Source organism: Triturus cristatus, chromosome 6 (assembly GCF_964204655.1).
Source record: "Triturus cristatus chromosome 6, aTriCri1.1, whole genome shotgun sequence".
NCBI classification, from domain to species: Eukaryota; Metazoa; Chordata; class Amphibia; order Caudata; family Salamandridae; genus Triturus; species Triturus cristatus.
In genome coordinates, this window is record NC_140589.1 from 1,067,194,159 (window position 1) to 1,067,212,015 (window position 17,857).

The window sequence follows — 17,857 nt, forward strand, 5'->3', positions numbered from 1 at the left end:
GGTCGGACTAGGATGGTTTGGAGGCTGCTGCAGAGGGGGCACGGGTGGACTGGCCCGCCCACTGGCCCCAGACCCACGACGCTGGGTCCCACGTCCCGGGCCAGTCAGTGGCTGAGCAGCTTGCGCCGGGCTGTGGCTCTGGGAGGAATGTGGCAGGGCACCCCTTCCGTAGCCACGAAAGGGGTGAAATGTAGTCACGAGGCCAAGGACCTGGCCGTAGCCCGAGAATCCTTGAAGTGCCGAACAAGTGACGGCCATCAAAGGGCATGTCCAAAAGTGTAGATAGGAAATCACTCGAGAAGCCAGTGCATCGCAGCCAGGCGTAGCGTCTCAGGGCTACCGACATTGAAATAGTCCTGCCTAGCGATTCAGCGGTGTCCAGAACGCAGCGAATGGCGAACTTTGCTGCATCTCTCCCTTCACCAACCACACAGGAGAGTGCGGCCCAGGCCTCCTCCGGGCACTGCGGCAGCACCTGCTCAACCGTGTCCCACACTGAGTGAGTGTAACGGCCCAATAGACATGCAGTGTTCACCGACCGCAGTCCCAAGCTGGCGGAAGAAAACACATGCAGATGAAGCCTTCGACAAGGAGTGGTGGTGGTGGCTCCGCGACCAGCCCTGCGACCTCCCTCGCGACCAGGACCTCGAGCGGCGCGGAGCCGACTGCCAGGCCTCCAGAAGCTTTTGGGACCACTCCCGCAAAGACTTCGGGCCATGGCCCGGCAGATGGAGCACGACTGTGTCGTGGTCGCGCTCCAGACACCAGATGCACACGAGATGTGGATCCATGACCGACATCAGCTTGTGGCAGGAGCCACAATGCTTGAAGACGGTCCGCCGATTTAACATCCCTATGCACCAGGAGTCAAATGACTCGAAAAGTAGTCGACAAAAAGTCAAAAAAACAGTTAGTCAAAAAGTGACTGGGTTACCACTTTTTCCGGATCTGCGCTGACTGGCGCAGAAAAAGAAAGAACTGACGTCAGTGCGCAGGGGCAGCGTCTAAGTACATACCGTGACATCATTCTGCGATCACAACGCCAAAGACAAACGCAGAGCCAACCGACGCCACCTACCGAGGTGCAGGGGTACTGCTGAAGAAAAATTCTCCGATCCAGTCTGACACCTGGGGGTAATTCTAAGGTAAGGAATCCAAAACTAATAGTCTCTTTCAGATACTTCCTACAGAAGGCCCGAAGGTTACAGTGACAGAGATATGGCAGAGCACTCAACAGGTCTAGGGGGGTTTGGGGGGTTAGTAATGATGCAGGACCGATGTGGATGGCAAATTATAGATATTTCTGGTGCTCGTCGTTAATAGTCAGGGAGGCCTGTAGAGAAGATTTAAGTTCATAAATCTGGAGTGGACCAGGGTGCCACTAGTATTGGGTTCTGGACGTTCATCTTTACAAAAGCCTGCTATTAGTTCCTTTGAAAGCATGTATTGAATATTATAAATTGATTTTCAGTGACATAGTCCGAAGCTGGTTTTCCATGTGACTTGGTGTCAAACAAGCCTGTCTACTAGTAATATTGTTACCAGTCTTCGTTAACAGCTGTACACTAGGAATACAGGTTGCAGTACCACAAAAGAATTTACATGCCGATTGCGAAAGGAGAGGAAATTTGAATGAGTTCCTTCCCAAACACGAGAAGACATCAATTGAGAAATCTTCTATTTCTTCAGAAAAGTACACATATAATTCCAATGCAGTTGATTTTTTTGCCTTTTCAGATTCAGCTTTCCTTTTAGAAAGTACCTTCTAGAATTTGCTTTCAGGCTTTCTTTTTGTTGGAGGAGGGCCACAATCTGCGTTGTCTGTCGATGATGTTTTGGGTGAAAGCTGCTGAAGTTCCAAATATTATTGCTTTACGTGCATCTGCTGCATACTGTTTGAAGAAACCATAAGTTTTGAATCTAGAATCCAAAATAGTTGCCTTACTCAAAATACAATGGTTTTCAACGTCTTTGAATCCAACACGTGTGAGCTCCTCAACAGCCTGACACAGCAATCGGGATAATGAAATTGTGATTGCTCTGAGTTGGTTCTTGAGTAGCTTGTGTTCCTCCGTCTTGGCTTTGAGTGCCCTTTTCACCATTATGTTCACCTTCTTTGCTCTTGTTTAATGTGTGCTGTTCCATTAAAGCAACCAGTGATGCCTGCAGTTCAGTAATTACTGGAATTACCATGGACAATGTTGGATATGCCTGTCCTGATAATGTTTCAGTGGCACTTAAAAAAAGCTCCAAAACTGCCTTTTAGGATACTGGCTTAATTTGCTGACACTGCCTGTGGAATATTCGGCACATAGCTTTCGTTTGTTGGTGCTGCTGCTTCAAGTGCATCATTGATGGAAATGTCCTGCTCTAAAACTCTTTTTACCATGTCATACATGCTGTTCCACCTAGTGCTCACATCTACTTTCAGCTTGGTCTCAGGCAGTTTATTTCAGGTTTGCATGTATTAAAGTAAATGGCTAGATGCAGGAATGTTTCTCAAGAATTTACTGATAGAACAGCACTCATCAAAAATGTAGTCTACAAATCTAACATCTTTTATTGATTCCATCAAAATGAGATGAAAACAGTGTCCCATACATCAATATTTGCTTATTTGAGAGGCCAACCAGGAGGTTGGTTATACCTCTGCAATTTAGGGGCTTCCTTCTTACCTTGGCCCATGATATTCCTTTAGCAGGACACTTAGGCCAGAACAAGACTTGGGACAGGCTTGTCCCTCACTTTCACTGGCCTCACATGAATGAAGATACCAAGGAGTTTTGTCGCTCCTGTGTGACCTGCCAAGCCAGTGGCAAATCAAGTGGCACAACAAAGGCCACCCTAATACCACTACCTGTGGTAGGGGTCCCCTTTGAAAGAGTGGGAATAGATATAGTGGGTCCCATGGATCCCCCCACTGCATCTGGGCACAGATTTGTACTGGTGGTAGTGGATCATGCCGCCAGGTATCCAGAGGCAATTCCCCTTAGGACCACAACAGCTCCTGTTGTGGCCAGGGCCCTACTGGGAGTATTCTCCAGAGTGGGGTTTCCTAAGGAGGTGGTTTCTGACAGAGGTACCAACTTCATGTCAGGATACTTGACAGCTATGTGGAAGGAATGTGGTGTCAACTACAAGTTCACCACCCCTTATCACCCACAATGCAATGGGCTTGTTGAGAGATTCAACAAGACCCTAAAGGGTATGATCAAAGGATTACCTGAAAAGCTCAGGCGAAGATGGGACATCCTGCTACCCTGCCTTCTGTTTGCTTACAGAGAGGTCCCACAAAAGGGAGTTGGCTACAGCCCCTTTGAATTGTTGTTTGGGCACCCTGTTAGATGCCCACTGTGTTTAGTGAGGGAAGGATGGGAGTTACATCTCAAAAAGCCAAAACAATACATAGTGGACTATGTACTTGGTCTCCGCTCCAGAATGGCTGAGTACATGGAGAAGGCATCCAAAAACCTTGAGGCAAGCCAGGCCTTACAGAAAGCTTGGCATGACCAAAAGGCTGTCTTGGTTGTGTTTCAGCCAGGACAGAAGGTATGGGTGTTGGAGCCAGTGGCCCCAGCAGCACTCCAAGACAAAAGGTCTGGACCCCATACAATCCTGGAAAAGAAGGGAGAGGTTACCTACTTGGTGGACCTAGGCACTCCCAGGAGTCCCCACAGGGTACTCCATGTTAACAGGTTAAAAGCATATGTTGACAGGGCAGACATGGGCTTGCTCATGGCTACAGATGAGGGACAGGAGGAAGAGAGTGACCCTCTCCCAGACCTGTTGTCTCAGAACCCTGAAGATGGTTCAGTTGAAGGAGTGACCCTTGGAGGCAACCTCACTGAGCATCAGCAGATTGAATGTAGACAGGTTCTACAATCATTTCAGCATATGTTCTCACTGATACCTAGTCAAACTGATTGGTGTACCCATGTGGTGGACACCGGTGACAGTCTCCCTGTAAAGAACAAACTTTACAGACAACCTGACCATGTCAGGGACTGTATAAAGGCTGAGGTACACAAAATGCTGGAACTGGGTGTCATTGAGCCCTCAGAGAGCCCCTGGGCTAGCCCAGTGGTCCTGGTCCCCAAACCTCACACCAAAGATGGCTGGCTCCACTTGTCTCGGTGCCTCCACGGGTTCCTTCTTTGCAGGGACTGTGGATCGGGCGGTGAGAGGTCTGGAGGTCCAGTTCTTGTCGGTCTCTGGGCTCGGGCTCCGGCAGGAGGCGGCGGCGGCAAAGCAGACGTCGATTCGCTGGATGGTGCTTGCGTTAGCAAGATGGTCACTCCCTGACCACAGGGGAGATTTCCTTCAGTCTTCTGTGCAGCAGAACGTCGAAGTTCCCGTCTTCTTCTTAGTTTCAAGTTGATTCCAGGATGTCTGAAGTCTTAGGACACAGCTCCTACCTTTAAGCGGATTCTAGGGGCCGGACTACCTGCTAGGTCCCTCCCTAAGGGTGGGACCAGGAAGGGGGGTGGTTACACCCCCAATCCTTTGACCAGCTCGCCCCAGGTCCGGGGCTGGTGTGCCCCAGGACCGGTTTGAACTGGCATATGCACCGAGGCTCCTTGTGAGCCTCAGGCATGTCTGATTCTATTCAAGCCCTAACTGACCAATACACAAAATCCTGTCTGGGGTGGTGCTCGCACCTCCCCTGGCAGGAAACCCTTTGTCCACGTCTCCCAAGCTGGAAGGACTCCCAGCAGCAGGAGGGCAGACTTGTGGCGGTGGTGGCAGCGTCCATTTTGTGGAGCTGAGGCTATGTCTGATTTTACCCGGGTTTCAGGTTCTGTACATGTCGTGTCCCTCTAGAAGGGTGGAGTGCTAACCCCGTCGCCAGGATTGGCAAGGGGTTAGTATTCCAATTCGTATGACACCTTACTCGACATGTTTTGATAAAGTCAAACCAAAGATAGCAATTAACCGCGAGGTTCATAATGCACTTAAGAGTATATGGTATGGCGATATCTGGAAACGGTAGAAGGAGGTTGTTCCGACCACTGCAGACAGGCTCAGCTCATGCCAGAGCACCATCTCACATGGAACCAAGCACTCTGCCTTCAGGATTGTTAAGGCCTGCCATAGGAGTGACTTATAGGGTAACATGTGTCCCATTTAAGGTTAGGTATAGGTATACTACACCTAAGTAAGAGGTGGTTACACCAACTTACCCCAGCTGAGTGATCAGCCAGTTATGTCAAATTGCTAGGCTAGGCCAGGGGTGGCACAATACATGCTTCAGCCCCTGGTAGGCCTTAGATACACCAATGCCCTGGGTACCTAGTGTACACTGGTACAGGGGCTCACAGGGTGATCCAATTCCAATTGGTTATGCACCTAGAGTGCATAGTGTCAATTTAGTAGAGAGAACAGCAGGCTGGGGGCCGGATTAGCAGGCCCACAGCCTCAATATGTCAAAAACCAGTGAAGCAAAAAGCAAAAATTTGGGGTGACCATAGGATAGCAGACCCTACTCTCCTACACCAAGGAGATTGACTGCCTTTACAACAACAGCACCATTATCTGTTGTGATAGAACTGATTTGCTCCATGGGAAGACTGATTTCCTGTAGAATTAGTGAAATCTGTTCTACTAGATTCTCTGAAGTATGTTGTTCGGGCAAAGACATCACTGCTAAACAGAACTGTTTCCTAACACACATAGGTTGTTGAAGAAGATGAGCAGTCAGTCCCAAGTAGGCATCATTGGCTGGTAATGTCCACAGATCAAAGGTCAGTGCAACTTGATTTGCTTTTTCCAATTCGAAAAACGCTTCACGTTTGACATACCTTTGCATTTTTGGGAGGATTGAATATGTCAAACTCTTCCTTGAAGGGATATCATAAATGTAAATTGATACTCACCCGCAAGGGTCTCAAGGCGCTTGTACGAATACCGCTGTGGAACCCATCCTGGCTTTCCCTGTGAGGCATCCACTCCTGGGCACCCCCAAGGTGGAGGCCAGGCATCCTTAGCGTTGTGGGGGCCGTTGTGGAGATTAAGCAAGCTATTGCCCAGAGTTGCAGAGTGGGACTCCATGATTGGAATGGCACCGAGGCGAAAATGATCAGGTCTGTGGAATTTTTGAGCCCAAGACGCGCCGAGGCGGGGAATTGAACCCTGGTCCCGGGCTAGACCTCTGCATCAGGGTCTGCCGCTCTAATCATTGAGCCATAATTGCAATTCAGCTTTATCACAAAAGACCAAAACCCTTCATTTTCTACCACTGATAAAGACTGGTCTTGTGCTATCATTAAAGCGAATGTGTCATCCAACTCCTCTTTCGGTTTATATCATCTGAGCTAGGCTTGCTTTTAATTTTTCCTGCGTGGTAGGCTTTGTGGACCTTTTGAAATATGACATACTTTGAATGATGAGCGCATTCAAAATGTCTAAAAACATTACTCGTGGTGGAGCCTTCCATTTAAAAGAAGGTCTTCTTAGTGTCACCACAACATTTGCATCTGAACTCTATGCTGCTATCAGTGCCACAGGTCCCACTAGTAGTAGCAACCTTTTCATGGTAATCATAAATTGGATGCTGGTGATAACAAACAAGTTACTTACCTATGTAAGAAACATTAGTTAGATTCCTCACCTTAGAATATCCCCAGGCGTCAGACTGGATCCGGAAGATTTTTGTAGCAATACCCCTTGCGCGTTGCCTGCGGCTCCGCGTCCGTCGTTGGAGTCGTGCGCCGGAATGACGTCGGAGAACTTAGACGCCGCCCTCGCGCGCTGACGTCAGTTCTTGTACATAGCTTTCCGCGCCAGGAACGCAGAGCCATGCAAGAGACAGACACTGGTGCCCAAAAATCTAGGGCCCTGAAAAGGATAGCCTTAACCCTAGATGTCGGTTCGCAGAACGGGGAGGATGGGTGGGTCGGTGACGAATCTAACTAACTAATGTTTCTTACAGATACATCATTACCGAAGGTAAGTAACTAGTTCATCTGAAAGAAACACGTTAGTTAGATTCCTCACCTTAGAATAGATACCCAAGCAATACCAACCCCGGTGATGGGTCTGCGAACCAAGATCACACCAGAAAGTCCTGGAGGACAGAACGGCCAAAGAAGCCATCCCTTCGGACTTGGCTGTCTAGGCAATAGTGCCTGGCAAACGTGTGCAGCGAAGCCCAAGTCGCCGCCTGACAGATGTCCTGCAAAGGGACTCCCCGTCCCAAAGCAGTAGTAGCCGCCGTGGCCCGAGTAGAATGGGCTCGCAGCCCAACAGGAGGGTCCTTTTTTGCCAAGGAGTAACAGATTTTTATACACAAAACGACCCACCGGGAGATGGTCCGTTTGTGCACAGCTTTCCCATTCTTAGCACCTACGTAGCCAACGAAAAGCTGGTCGTCCACCCGGACCGGTTTCGTGCAGTCCAAATAAAAGGAGAGCGCACGTTTTGGGTCCAGACAGTGAGCCGCTCTTCCTCTTTGGAAGGATGCGGAGGTGGAAAGAAGGTGGGCAAGGTAACAGATTGCCCAAGATGAAAGGGTGTCACCACTTTCGGTAGAAAGGAAGGACGAGGCTGAAGGACAACCTTGTCCGGATGAACAGATAGAAAAGTAGGCTTGGACGATAAGAGCCTGGAGCTCACTCACCCGTCTAGCCGAGGTGATGGGTACCAGGAAAGCAGTCTTAAGAGTGAGAAGACGAAGAGGACAATTGTGAAGAGGCTCAAAGGGAGCGCACATCAGAAATGTTAAGACAAGATTCAAGTCCCACTGAGGCATTACGAAAGGGACAGGAGGGAACGTGTGAGTAATGCCTTTAAGAAAGCGTGACACTACAGGGGACTTGAAAAGAGAGGGCTGATCAGGAAGCCGTAAGAAGGTAGAGATGGCAGCAAGATAACCTTTCAAGGTGCCCAGGGCAGAGCCCTGCCGGGCCAAAGAAAGAAGAAAGAGGAGAACCTGAGAAAGAGGGGCGGAAAGGGGATCCACAGCCTTTGCTGTGCACCATGCCACAAATTTGTTCCACCGGCAGGCGTATACCGTCTTTGTGGAGGGACGCCTGGCTGCCAGAATGATATCACAGACTTCAGGAGGCAAGTCAAATGGCATCAACTGCCGCCGCTCAATCTCCACGCATGGAGGTGGAGGCTGGACAGGTTCGGGTGGAGGACCGTCCCCTGCTGCTGCGACAGAAGATCCTCCCGAAGGGGCAGACGTATCGGAGAATCGGTCAACATACTGAGTAGCTCGGGATACCAGTACCTTTGTGCCCAATCCGGAGCCACCAAGATGACTTGGGCCCGGTCGCGCCTGATCTTCTTCAGCACTCTGGGCAGAAGTGGTATAGGCGGAAAGGCGTACAACAGACCGTAACTCCACTCGCGTCGAAAAGCGTCGCCTAGCGAGTGCCGCCTTGGAAATTCCAACGCGCAGAACTGCTGACATTGCGCGTTCTCGTCAGTGGCGTATAGATCTAACCAAGGCTCTCCCCACTGCTGAAAGAGACCTTGCGCCACCTCGGAGTTCAGACGCCATTCGTGATCCATCATGCACTGGCGGCTGAGTTCGTCTGCTCTGGCGTTCAGAGAGCCCGCCAGATGTTGAACCACCAGGGTGATGCCCTGGTGTTCCAGCCATGTCCAGAGGCGCAGAGCCTCCTGACAAAGGGTCCATGACCCCACCCCGCCCTGTTTGTTGCAATACCACATGGCGGTGGTGTTGTCCGTGAACACCTGCACGACACTTCCCCGGACAGAGGGAAGGAAGGCTTTCAGTGCAAGTCGGATCACTCTCAGCTCCAACAAGTTGATGTGGAGGCGAGACTCCGCCGGAGACCAGAGGACTCTGATCTCCGCCTCTCCCATATGGCCACCCCATTCCAGGAGGGACGCATCCGTCACTACGACATGCTCCGGTTGGGGTAGGGAGAGGCTCTTGCCCGTGACCCAATCGTGGTCCGTGAGCCACCACTGCAACTGCTGTGCAGTGCCCTCCGAGATCAAGACATGGTCGGACAGGTTGCCGTGATGCTGGGCCCACTGAAACTTCAGGTCCCACTGCAGAGCCCGCATGCGCCGCCTGGCGTGATGCACTAGTAGGATGCAGGAGGCCATCAGCCCCAGAAGCCGCAACACTAGCCTGACCGAAACCCAGGATAGAGGCCGAAAGATGGGAATCAGGGCCTGTATATCCCGGACCCGCTGTTCCGGTGGATGGACCCCGAACTGCGCCGAATCGAGAACCGCTCCGATGAAGAGGAGCTTCTGAGAGGGGCTCAGGTGTGACTTCGGCACATTGATGGAAAACCTCAGCAAATGCAGGAGATCCGCCGTAGTCTGGAGGTGGGAGACGACTGTCTGGGGCGAGCCCGCCTTCAACAACCAGTCGTCGAGATAGGGGAAGACTGGAACCCCTGATCTGCGCAGATGAGCTGCGACCACCGCCATCACTTTCGTGAACACCCGAGGTGCACTGGTAAGGCCGAAGGGGAGCACGGTGAACTGAAAGTGCTCCTGACCCACCGTGAACCGCAGGTAACGCCGGTAGGACGGGGATATGGAAATATGCGTCCTGCAAGTCCAACGCTACCATCCAGTCTCCAGGGTCTAGGGCAGCTAGAACCTGAGCCAAAGTCAACATTTTGAATCGTTCCTTCCGGAGGAAGGCATTGACGTTCCTGAGGTCCAAGATAGGGAGTAGGCCTCCTTTGTCCTTCTTGGGAACCAGAAAGTAGTGGGAATAACAACCACGACCTACTTCTGGGCTCGGAACGAGTTCGACGGCCTCTTTGGCCAAGAGGGCCGAAACTTCCTCTCACAGAAGATTCAAATGATCCTCCGAGATATACGGTGGTGCTGCGGTGGCATGGCTGGAGGGGTCGTCTCGAAGGGGAGGGAGTAGCCCCTTCGGACGATTTTGAGCACCCACCTGTCCGAAGTAATGGTACGCCAGTGGAGCAGGTGATGGCGAACCCGGCCTCCCACTGGCGAGGAATGGGCCTGAAAGCTCGGACTAGGAAGGCTTTGAGGCGGATGCTGCCGGGGTGGATGTCGACTGACCGCGTTGTCCTCCAGTACCGCCTCGGCGGAAACCACGTCCGCGACCGCGTGCAGGCTGGTTCTGCGGCCGGTGGCTAGGCGGACGTGAGGAGGTGCCCCTTCCTTGGCCACGAAAGGAGCGAAAAGCGGAAGTTTGCGGCCGCGGGGCCGAGAGGCCCAAGGACTTGGCCGTAGCCCGGGAGTCCTTGAAGCGAGCCAGCGCACTGTCCGCTTTCTCACCAAAAAGGCGAGCGCCATCAAAAGGCATGTCCATGCGTGTGCTCTGGACATCCCCTGAAAAGGACGTGGACCGCAGCCAGGCGTGACGTCGAAGCGCCACCGTGGTAGAAATCGCCCTACCCAGCGAGTCCGTAGTGTCGAGTCCACATCGGATGGCATGGCGCGCTGTATCTCTCCCATCGGCCAGAGCCGAGGAAAGCCATGCCCGGGCCTCCTCCGGGCACAGTGGCAGCACGTCCTCCACCGTATCCCACAGAGAGTGGGAATAACAGTCCAAGAGACAGGCGGTGTTTAAAGACCGCAGGCCCAAACTGAGCGAGGAGAACAGCTACTTACCCAACTGTTCCAGTCTCTTGGAATCCCGGTCCGGAGGAGCGGACGGGAAGGAGGATTGGGAGGTAGAGGCCTGGATAACCAGACTCTCGGGGGTGGGGTGTTGGGACAGAAAACTGGGGTCGCCCGGAGCAGGGCGGTGGCACCTGGCAACGTTCCTATCCACAGGAGGGACTGTGGAGGGCTTGGACCAGGTGCCCTGCAGAACGTCAGTGAGGGCCTCATTGAATGGCAGCAGAGGCTCAGTGGAGCATGCGGCAGACTGAAGCACCTCAGTGAGGATGTTAGTCCTCACAGCCACGGCAGGCAGCTCAAGCCCAAGGGCCGCGGCCGCCTTGCGCAGCACCACAGAAAAAGCTGCACCCTCCTCCGAAGCCACAGTCGGAGGAGAGATGAATCCAGCGTCCGGTGAGGTATCCAATCCACTGGCCTCCCCCAGTTCATCTGCCCAGTCCTCAGAAAGTTGCCCTTGAAGGGCCATAGGGTCCTCAGAACCCTCCCAGTCGCCCCCGTCATCCGATTCCTGGTAAACAGGAGGAATGATCGGAGCCGGTCGATAGACATAATGTGTCTCTAGCGGCATCGGATGCGGCGACGGGCGGCGCCGCATCGGCGTCGGGACTGGACAGGGGCTGAACCGGGGATCGACGTCGACCGGAGTCGGTACCGGTGTCGGCGCCAACGGAGGAGGCGTGACTAGGTCGACCGGCGTCGACGGGGGCCCAGGCTCGGGCCCCTCGGGGACCTGCGGCGTCGGGGCCGGAGCCTCCAACGGCGCCGGGGCCGGAGCCGCCGGCACGCAAGGTCGCCCAGTCGAGTCCGCGGGGCCCTGAAGGCGCGCCAGCGGGCGTCGACGGCGGGGCCAGGCTCCTCATGGCCGAGAGGAAGGCACTGACCTCTGTCGGCGTCGCGTCAATCCCAGGGACCGGCGGGTATGGGGATTTGAGCGGCGCCTGCGGCTCCAGCGGAGCCGCGGGGGTGGAACCACCCTGACCCTCGGCCGAGTCGCGCGACCGGCGAGGGGAGTCCGAAGAGCGGTGTCGCCTCTTGGACTTTTTAGAGCGCTTCGACTTACCCGAAGACTTCGAGTCAGACGAGCGACGATGTCGAGTGCGGCTTCTCCTGGACCGGGGGCGTGGAGCCGAGTGGCGAAGCTCGAGAAGCTAGGGGGACCGCTCCCGCCTAGCTTTCGAGGTCAGGGCCATACAATCGGAGCACGACTCCGCGTCGTGGTCGAGGCCCAAGCAGTACAGGCACCGGCGGTGATGATCGGTCACCGACATCAGTCGGTGACAGTCGTCGCAGGCCTTGAAACCAGGCATCCTACCGGCACCAGAGTCGAGAAGTGACCAAAAAGAGTCGAAAAAGTTAGTCAAAAATTGACTAAAGGGGTAGCTCCCCCGGATCGGCGCTTACTGGCGCGGAAAAAAGAAGAACTGACGTCAGCGCGCGAGGGCGGCGTCTAAGTTCTCCGACGACGTCATTCTGGCGCACGACACCAATGACGGACGCGGAGCCGCAGACGACGCCTAGCGACACGCAAGGGGTATTGCTACAAAAATCTTCCGGATCCAGTCTGACGCCTGGGGATATTCTAAGGTGAGAAATCTAACTAACGTGTTTCTTTCAGATGCGCATCCACATAATTGCTAGTAGTATAAGACATAGAGGCCTGTTGATTATCATCTGCAAAACAAACCTCTCCGATTCTGGTCTAGCGGTATGATAGAGCTATTGGCCTTGGCAACTCCACTCCTGCTCTGTTGCATTGGGCACTGGCTGTTCCATATGCAATGAATCCTCATATTCAGATTGATGATCTGGCATTTCCTGGTTTTCCAAAATCTCGGTCGCTCTCTGATGTCCCATGAGGTCTGGCTCCTCTTTTGGGAGTGTTTCTTCGTTAGGCATAATGGTTGAATCATCTAGTGTTTCTTCATGCTGCTGCTGTTCTTCTTCAGATTCTTGCTCCTCTGACAACAATTTCATAAAACATCTGACATGCCTTATCAGAATCCTTCAGAGACACCTCTCCAATGAATTTGTGACAAAATTAGTTTGAAATGTAAGCTTTACACAACAAGTATCACAACGATTGCTGAAAACGGCACAACGATCGACTGCACTGGACACTTTACATATAGTTTTTATTTGCCCTAAATTTGCTAATTTATGTCACAAGTACATATGTCCCCTACGCTTGTCTATGTATTTTGCAGAAATATGGCCTGCCTTACTAAATCTTAAATTTGTATCCAGTTATAATGTTTGCTTTTATGCATCATGTTTCTTAGCAGGGGTGTTTTACTCAGCTTTGTGACATCTGATGTACCATTCTGAGGAGAGTTTATTGATCTGTTGTGTTTTATGACTTTCGTGATTTACTGAATTAAATCGAATAAAGTATTATGAGGATGATGACCTAGGTTGTCTTGATATAAATAGTGAACCAGATAGGAGCTATGGATAGAAACCCTGTGAATGATGCACTTGTCACTGAGTTTCAGTTTTAGATTAGTACTTGGACAGCGTGAGAAGAGGTCCTAGGCGACTAAGTGTGCTCAACTGCCCAACATAGGAGACTGGGTAGGAGAAAGCTATTGGCCCGCTAAGAGTTCACAAGCACGTACACCTGTGAGCTACATACGTAACTGTTATGCCCATTTGGTACAGGAAAAGCTTAACAATGAACTTTTATCTAGTGTAGTACAAAGGAACCAGGACATTTGGTGAAATATTCCAGAAACATTTCCAGTGCTCTGCATTGGTGTAAATAAGAGACAACAAAAATTAACTTGTCACAAATAAGTCTTGTGGAGATAAAAACTTTTTTTAAGCAACATCTGAACATGGATCTGGGGAAGATGCAAACTTCTCTGACTCTTCCCATCCTTTCCCTCACTCTAAGTTTCATCATTTCTGCAAGATTCGTTATTAGTATGTTTTCATTCCACCAATCCAGCACTCCAATTCAAAATAATTCAGAATCAAGCACCATAAGGTGCTTTATCTCATCTGGTGCGTACCACTTAACGAAACTAAGTTCCTCTAAAGGCAACCATCAAGCTGATGTAAAGTTGTCGAAGGAAGCGCACCTCCCAAAACCAGTGTCTGCCACCAAACCTCATTTGAGGAATGTTATGTCTGGACTGAGACAGCTGGGAAAGCAACTTAACGACAAGCATGTTCTACTTGAGGTATACCACATCTGCTACCAATTCTGCCCAACTTGTCGTCCCAGACCAGCTGAACAATCCCTTAAGAAGACTTGTCATTCGATTTTTCCTGAGAATGCTATACAATGCCCTGCAGGCCACTTAAATTATGCAAATGCTAAAGCTGATCGGCAGAGTTAATTTATCACAAAGATAGCACTGTAAAGAGAAATTATTGTGTATTTTTTCACCTCTTTGCATCATTGGAGAAGGTTGATTAAGCAGAGTGGCCAGGCCGTGGTAAATTGCTCCTTGTTTTGCAACTTCTAGTGTAACAACAGAACCTGTCCTCGTCATCAACTCTGCAGCCCTGTAAAAATATACAAAACCTATAAGTTCCTTGCAATATTTTAACATAACCACTTTTGGGCTAACTGGGTGCCACAAATGTTTAGCATCTGGTCTCAAAAGATATAGGTCAAGTAGAAGAAAATATCTGAAAATATATAATATAGACCTCATTAAAGGCACCCAACCTGCAGTTATTCTTAACTCGAAAACTCTACACCTGCTCTATATATCTCCTCATTTCTTTGCGTTGAATCTCACACAATGACTGAAGGGCTACTCTGGACTAAGGTATTAACAGTCTTCTTCCACCGTCCACAGTAATTTACAAATGTATTATGATGGTATCGCATTTCTTGGTAGGGGTGAATATATTTTGCAAGTGATATCTGCAAACTTTCTGGTGGCCGGGCCCTACAATAATATTTGCTCAAAGTCTGCCACCTGGGGCTGCCAGAGCTTCCATGGCCATCAACTTAAGCCATATCTGTGTGCATTTCTAAAAATCAACTCGTACAAATTCAAACTTTTAAATTCAATAAAGAAAAAGATATGTATATACTACTTAATAGTAACAAGTGCTCATTGAGCTATGCACGAGACATAGGTTACTTCTCTCGTAAACCCTCTTGTGAATGTGTGACAACAAAAAAAAGGTTATAGCCTGGCTCTTAAATATTTAAACGAGCAGGTAGAAAACAATTTCACAGTTTCCAACACAGATTATCTCCCTTGCCATTGTTATCTTTTCCAACAGTTCTTTAAGCTTTAACCTCTGTACTAATTCTCAAGATCAAACAACTATGTCAGACCTAACCACCAACCACCATAAACCACAAGTAGCAAACCATTTTGTGTTGACACCTAAACGAACAAGTGACTTACCTTCTGTAACACATCTGGTAGAGACAATATCTAGCTGCAGATACATTACCTTTAAATTTCCCAGGTGTCATACTGGATCCGTAAATTTTTGTGTGAGCAGTACCCCTGCGCCAAGTCGGGTGGCTTCTTTCGGTTTCACACAGCTTCATTGGCACTGGGTGTGATGTAGCGGCCACCTACATAAGTGTCACTGAGGCATGTGGAGATCAGTTATTTCCAAGACTTTCCACGCCAAGAGCGCAGAGTCATTAAGAAAACAGAGTAGTGCGTGTCAAAACTAGGGCCCTGAAAGGGAAACAACCCTAGCCCTAGAAATATGTCTGCAAAGCGAGTAGGCATGGGTGGATCTGTAAGGAATCTGCAGCTAGATATTGTCTCAACCAGATAATCCTTTACCGAAGGTAAGTAACTTATTCATCTGATAGAGTCTTCTAGCTGCTGATTCCTTACATTTGAATAGCTACCCAAGCCATACCATCCTGGCGGTGGCCTGCAGACAAATTAGCTATACTAAAAAGTCATGCAGGACCGAACAGGCAAAATGCCCATCATTGCAGACCTGACCGTCCAGAAGTAGCGTTTGGCAAACGTGTGCACATTGCTGCCTGGCAGATGTCCAAGACTGGAACTCTGTGAGGTAACATCGCGCTCACAGATTTTCCTCTGTTAGGATGGGCTCATAAGCCTTCAGGAGGCTGCTCTTTAGCCAGGACATGGCAGACCTTAACACCAAGAATGACCCAGAGCAAAAAAGTCAGTTTCTGAACTGCTCAACCTTTTTTTTAGCTCCTACATAGCCCATGTAAAGTTGGTCATTCACCCGGAACTCTTTTGTGAGGCTAAGGTAGAAAGAACGATACTCTTTTTGGGTCCAGATGGTGGAGTCGCTCCTTCTCTTTATAGGGAAAAGGATAAAAAGCAGGCAAGGTGACAAATTGTCCCAAATGTAAGGGGTCAATACCTTAAGTAGGAATGAGGCACAGGTGTGAAGCACCACCTTGTCCTGAAACACCATTGAGTAGGGAGGTTTGGATGATGAGCCTGCAGCTCACTCACCTTCTGGGCAGAAGTTATCGCCACTAGAACGGCGGTCTTGATGGTAAGCTGCCAGAGGGGACAATTGTGAAGTGGTTCAAAGGGAGCGCACATGAGGTAAGTGAAAACCAGGTTCCAATTCCACTGAGACATTATGTAGGCCGAAGGGGGAAATATATGTACAAGCCCTTTCAGAAACCGATGTACAATAAGAGACTTAAATAAAAGAGGGTTGGTCAGGAAGCAGCAAGAAAGTGGACAGAGCAGAAAGATAACCCTTGAGAATGCCCAGAGCAAAGACCTGCTGGGCAAGGGTAAGAATGAAGAGAAGGACATCAGAAAGAAGGTCAATAGACTTTTCTGTACAATATATTTTTTTTTAATTGCCAACAGCAGGTATATATCATTTTGGTGGAGAGCAGTCTGGTCGCAAAGATAACCTAACAGACTTCGGGAGGAAGGTCAAAAGCTATCAACTGTCGCCGCTCAATCTCCACGCGAGGAGGTGGAGAGTTGACATGTTCAGGTGGAGGACCCTCCCCTGATGTTGTGACAAAAGATTCTCCTGAAGGCGCAGCCTGATCGGAGGATCAATGCTCATTCGAAGAAGCTCAGGATACCACGATCTACGTGCCCAGTCCGGAGCCACAAGAAGGACTTTGGCCTGGTTGTTTTTGATCTACTTGAGAACTCTGGGCAGAAGCGGTACGGACGGAAAAGAGTACAGGAGGCCTGAACTTCACTCATGACGAAAAGCGTTTCAGAGCGATAACCGCCTTGGAAACTCCAATGCGCAATTTATGGCTGAGGTGGTCTCCCCTGGCATTCAGAGAACCTGCCAGGTGTTGAATCACCAGTGTTATGCCCTGCTGTTCCAGCCATGTCCAGAGATACAGAGACACTTGACAAACCTGCTACTTGCAGTACCACATGGCGGTGGTGTTGTCCTTGAACACTTGCACTAACTTCCTCTGGACTGAGGGAAGAAATGCTTTCAATGCTAGTCAGATCGCCCGGAGCTCCCGCAGGTTGATGTGAAGTCCATATTCTGCCGGAGACCAGAGTTCTCTAATCTCCAACTCTCCCAGATGACAGCCCTATCCAAGGAGTGATGCGTCTGTCACTACCATCTGAACTGGTTGGGGAAGGGAGCGGGAGCGGAGTCTGCCTTTGACCCAATTGCGGTTCGTAAGGTCTTTTAAAGTTCACTCCGAGATCTGGACCATGTCGGAGAGAGTTCCCTCACGCTGCGCTCACTGGAACTTCTGGGCCCAATGCATAGCCCGCATATGACATCTGACATGATTTACCACAGGATGCAGAGGCCATGAGGCCCAGCAGCCTCAGAGTCATTAGCACCGAAATCCAGGATTGAGGCTGAAACCTCGGTATCATAACCTGAATATCTTAGACACTCTACTCGGGAGGATAAGCCCAAAACTGCACTGTGTCCATAATGTCTCCGATGAAAGGGAGCATCCTAGGAGTCAGGTGTGACTTCAGTAAATTTATAGTGAACCCCATCAAATGCAGGAGGTCTGCCGTAGTCTGGAGGTGGGAGATGACAGTCTGGGGCACGGCTGGCTTCAACAGCCTATTGTTGAGGTAGGGGAAGACTGAAACCCCTAACCTCCACAAATGAGCTATGACCACCGTCACTCACTAAGGTGAACACCCAAGGGGCGCTGGTGAGGCCAAAAGGAGGCACGGTAAACTGAAAGTGTTGAACAGCAGGTTACGCCTGAGGGCAGGCAGGATGGAGATGTGAAAATACGCATCCTGCAAGTTTAACACTAGCATCTAGTATCCTTGGTGTAGGGCTGACAAGACCTGATCCAACATGAGTATCTTGAAAT

At 50.3% G+C, this 17,857-nt stretch overlaps 1 protein-coding gene and 1 pseudogene across 16 annotated transcripts in view; both read right to left on the bottom strand.

Moving 5' to 3' along the window:
* The window catches only part of AFDN (afadin, adherens junction formation factor), a 1,598,291-nt gene that overhangs the window by 516,612 nt on the left and 1,063,822 nt on the right, over positions 1 to 17,857 (bottom strand). For all 16 annotated transcript variants that reach the window (XM_085611917.1, XM_085611916.1, XM_085611915.1 and 13 more), the window contains one exon: positions 13,985 to 14,103. In XM_085611917.1, coding sequence (XP_085468043.1) covers positions 13,985 to 14,103 — 119 coding nt within the window. The remainder of the gene's footprint in view (positions 1 to 13,984; positions 14,104 to 17,857) is intronic.
* LOC146820995 (E3 SUMO-protein ligase ZBED1-like) lies at positions 1,454 to 6,556 on the bottom strand (annotated as a pseudogene).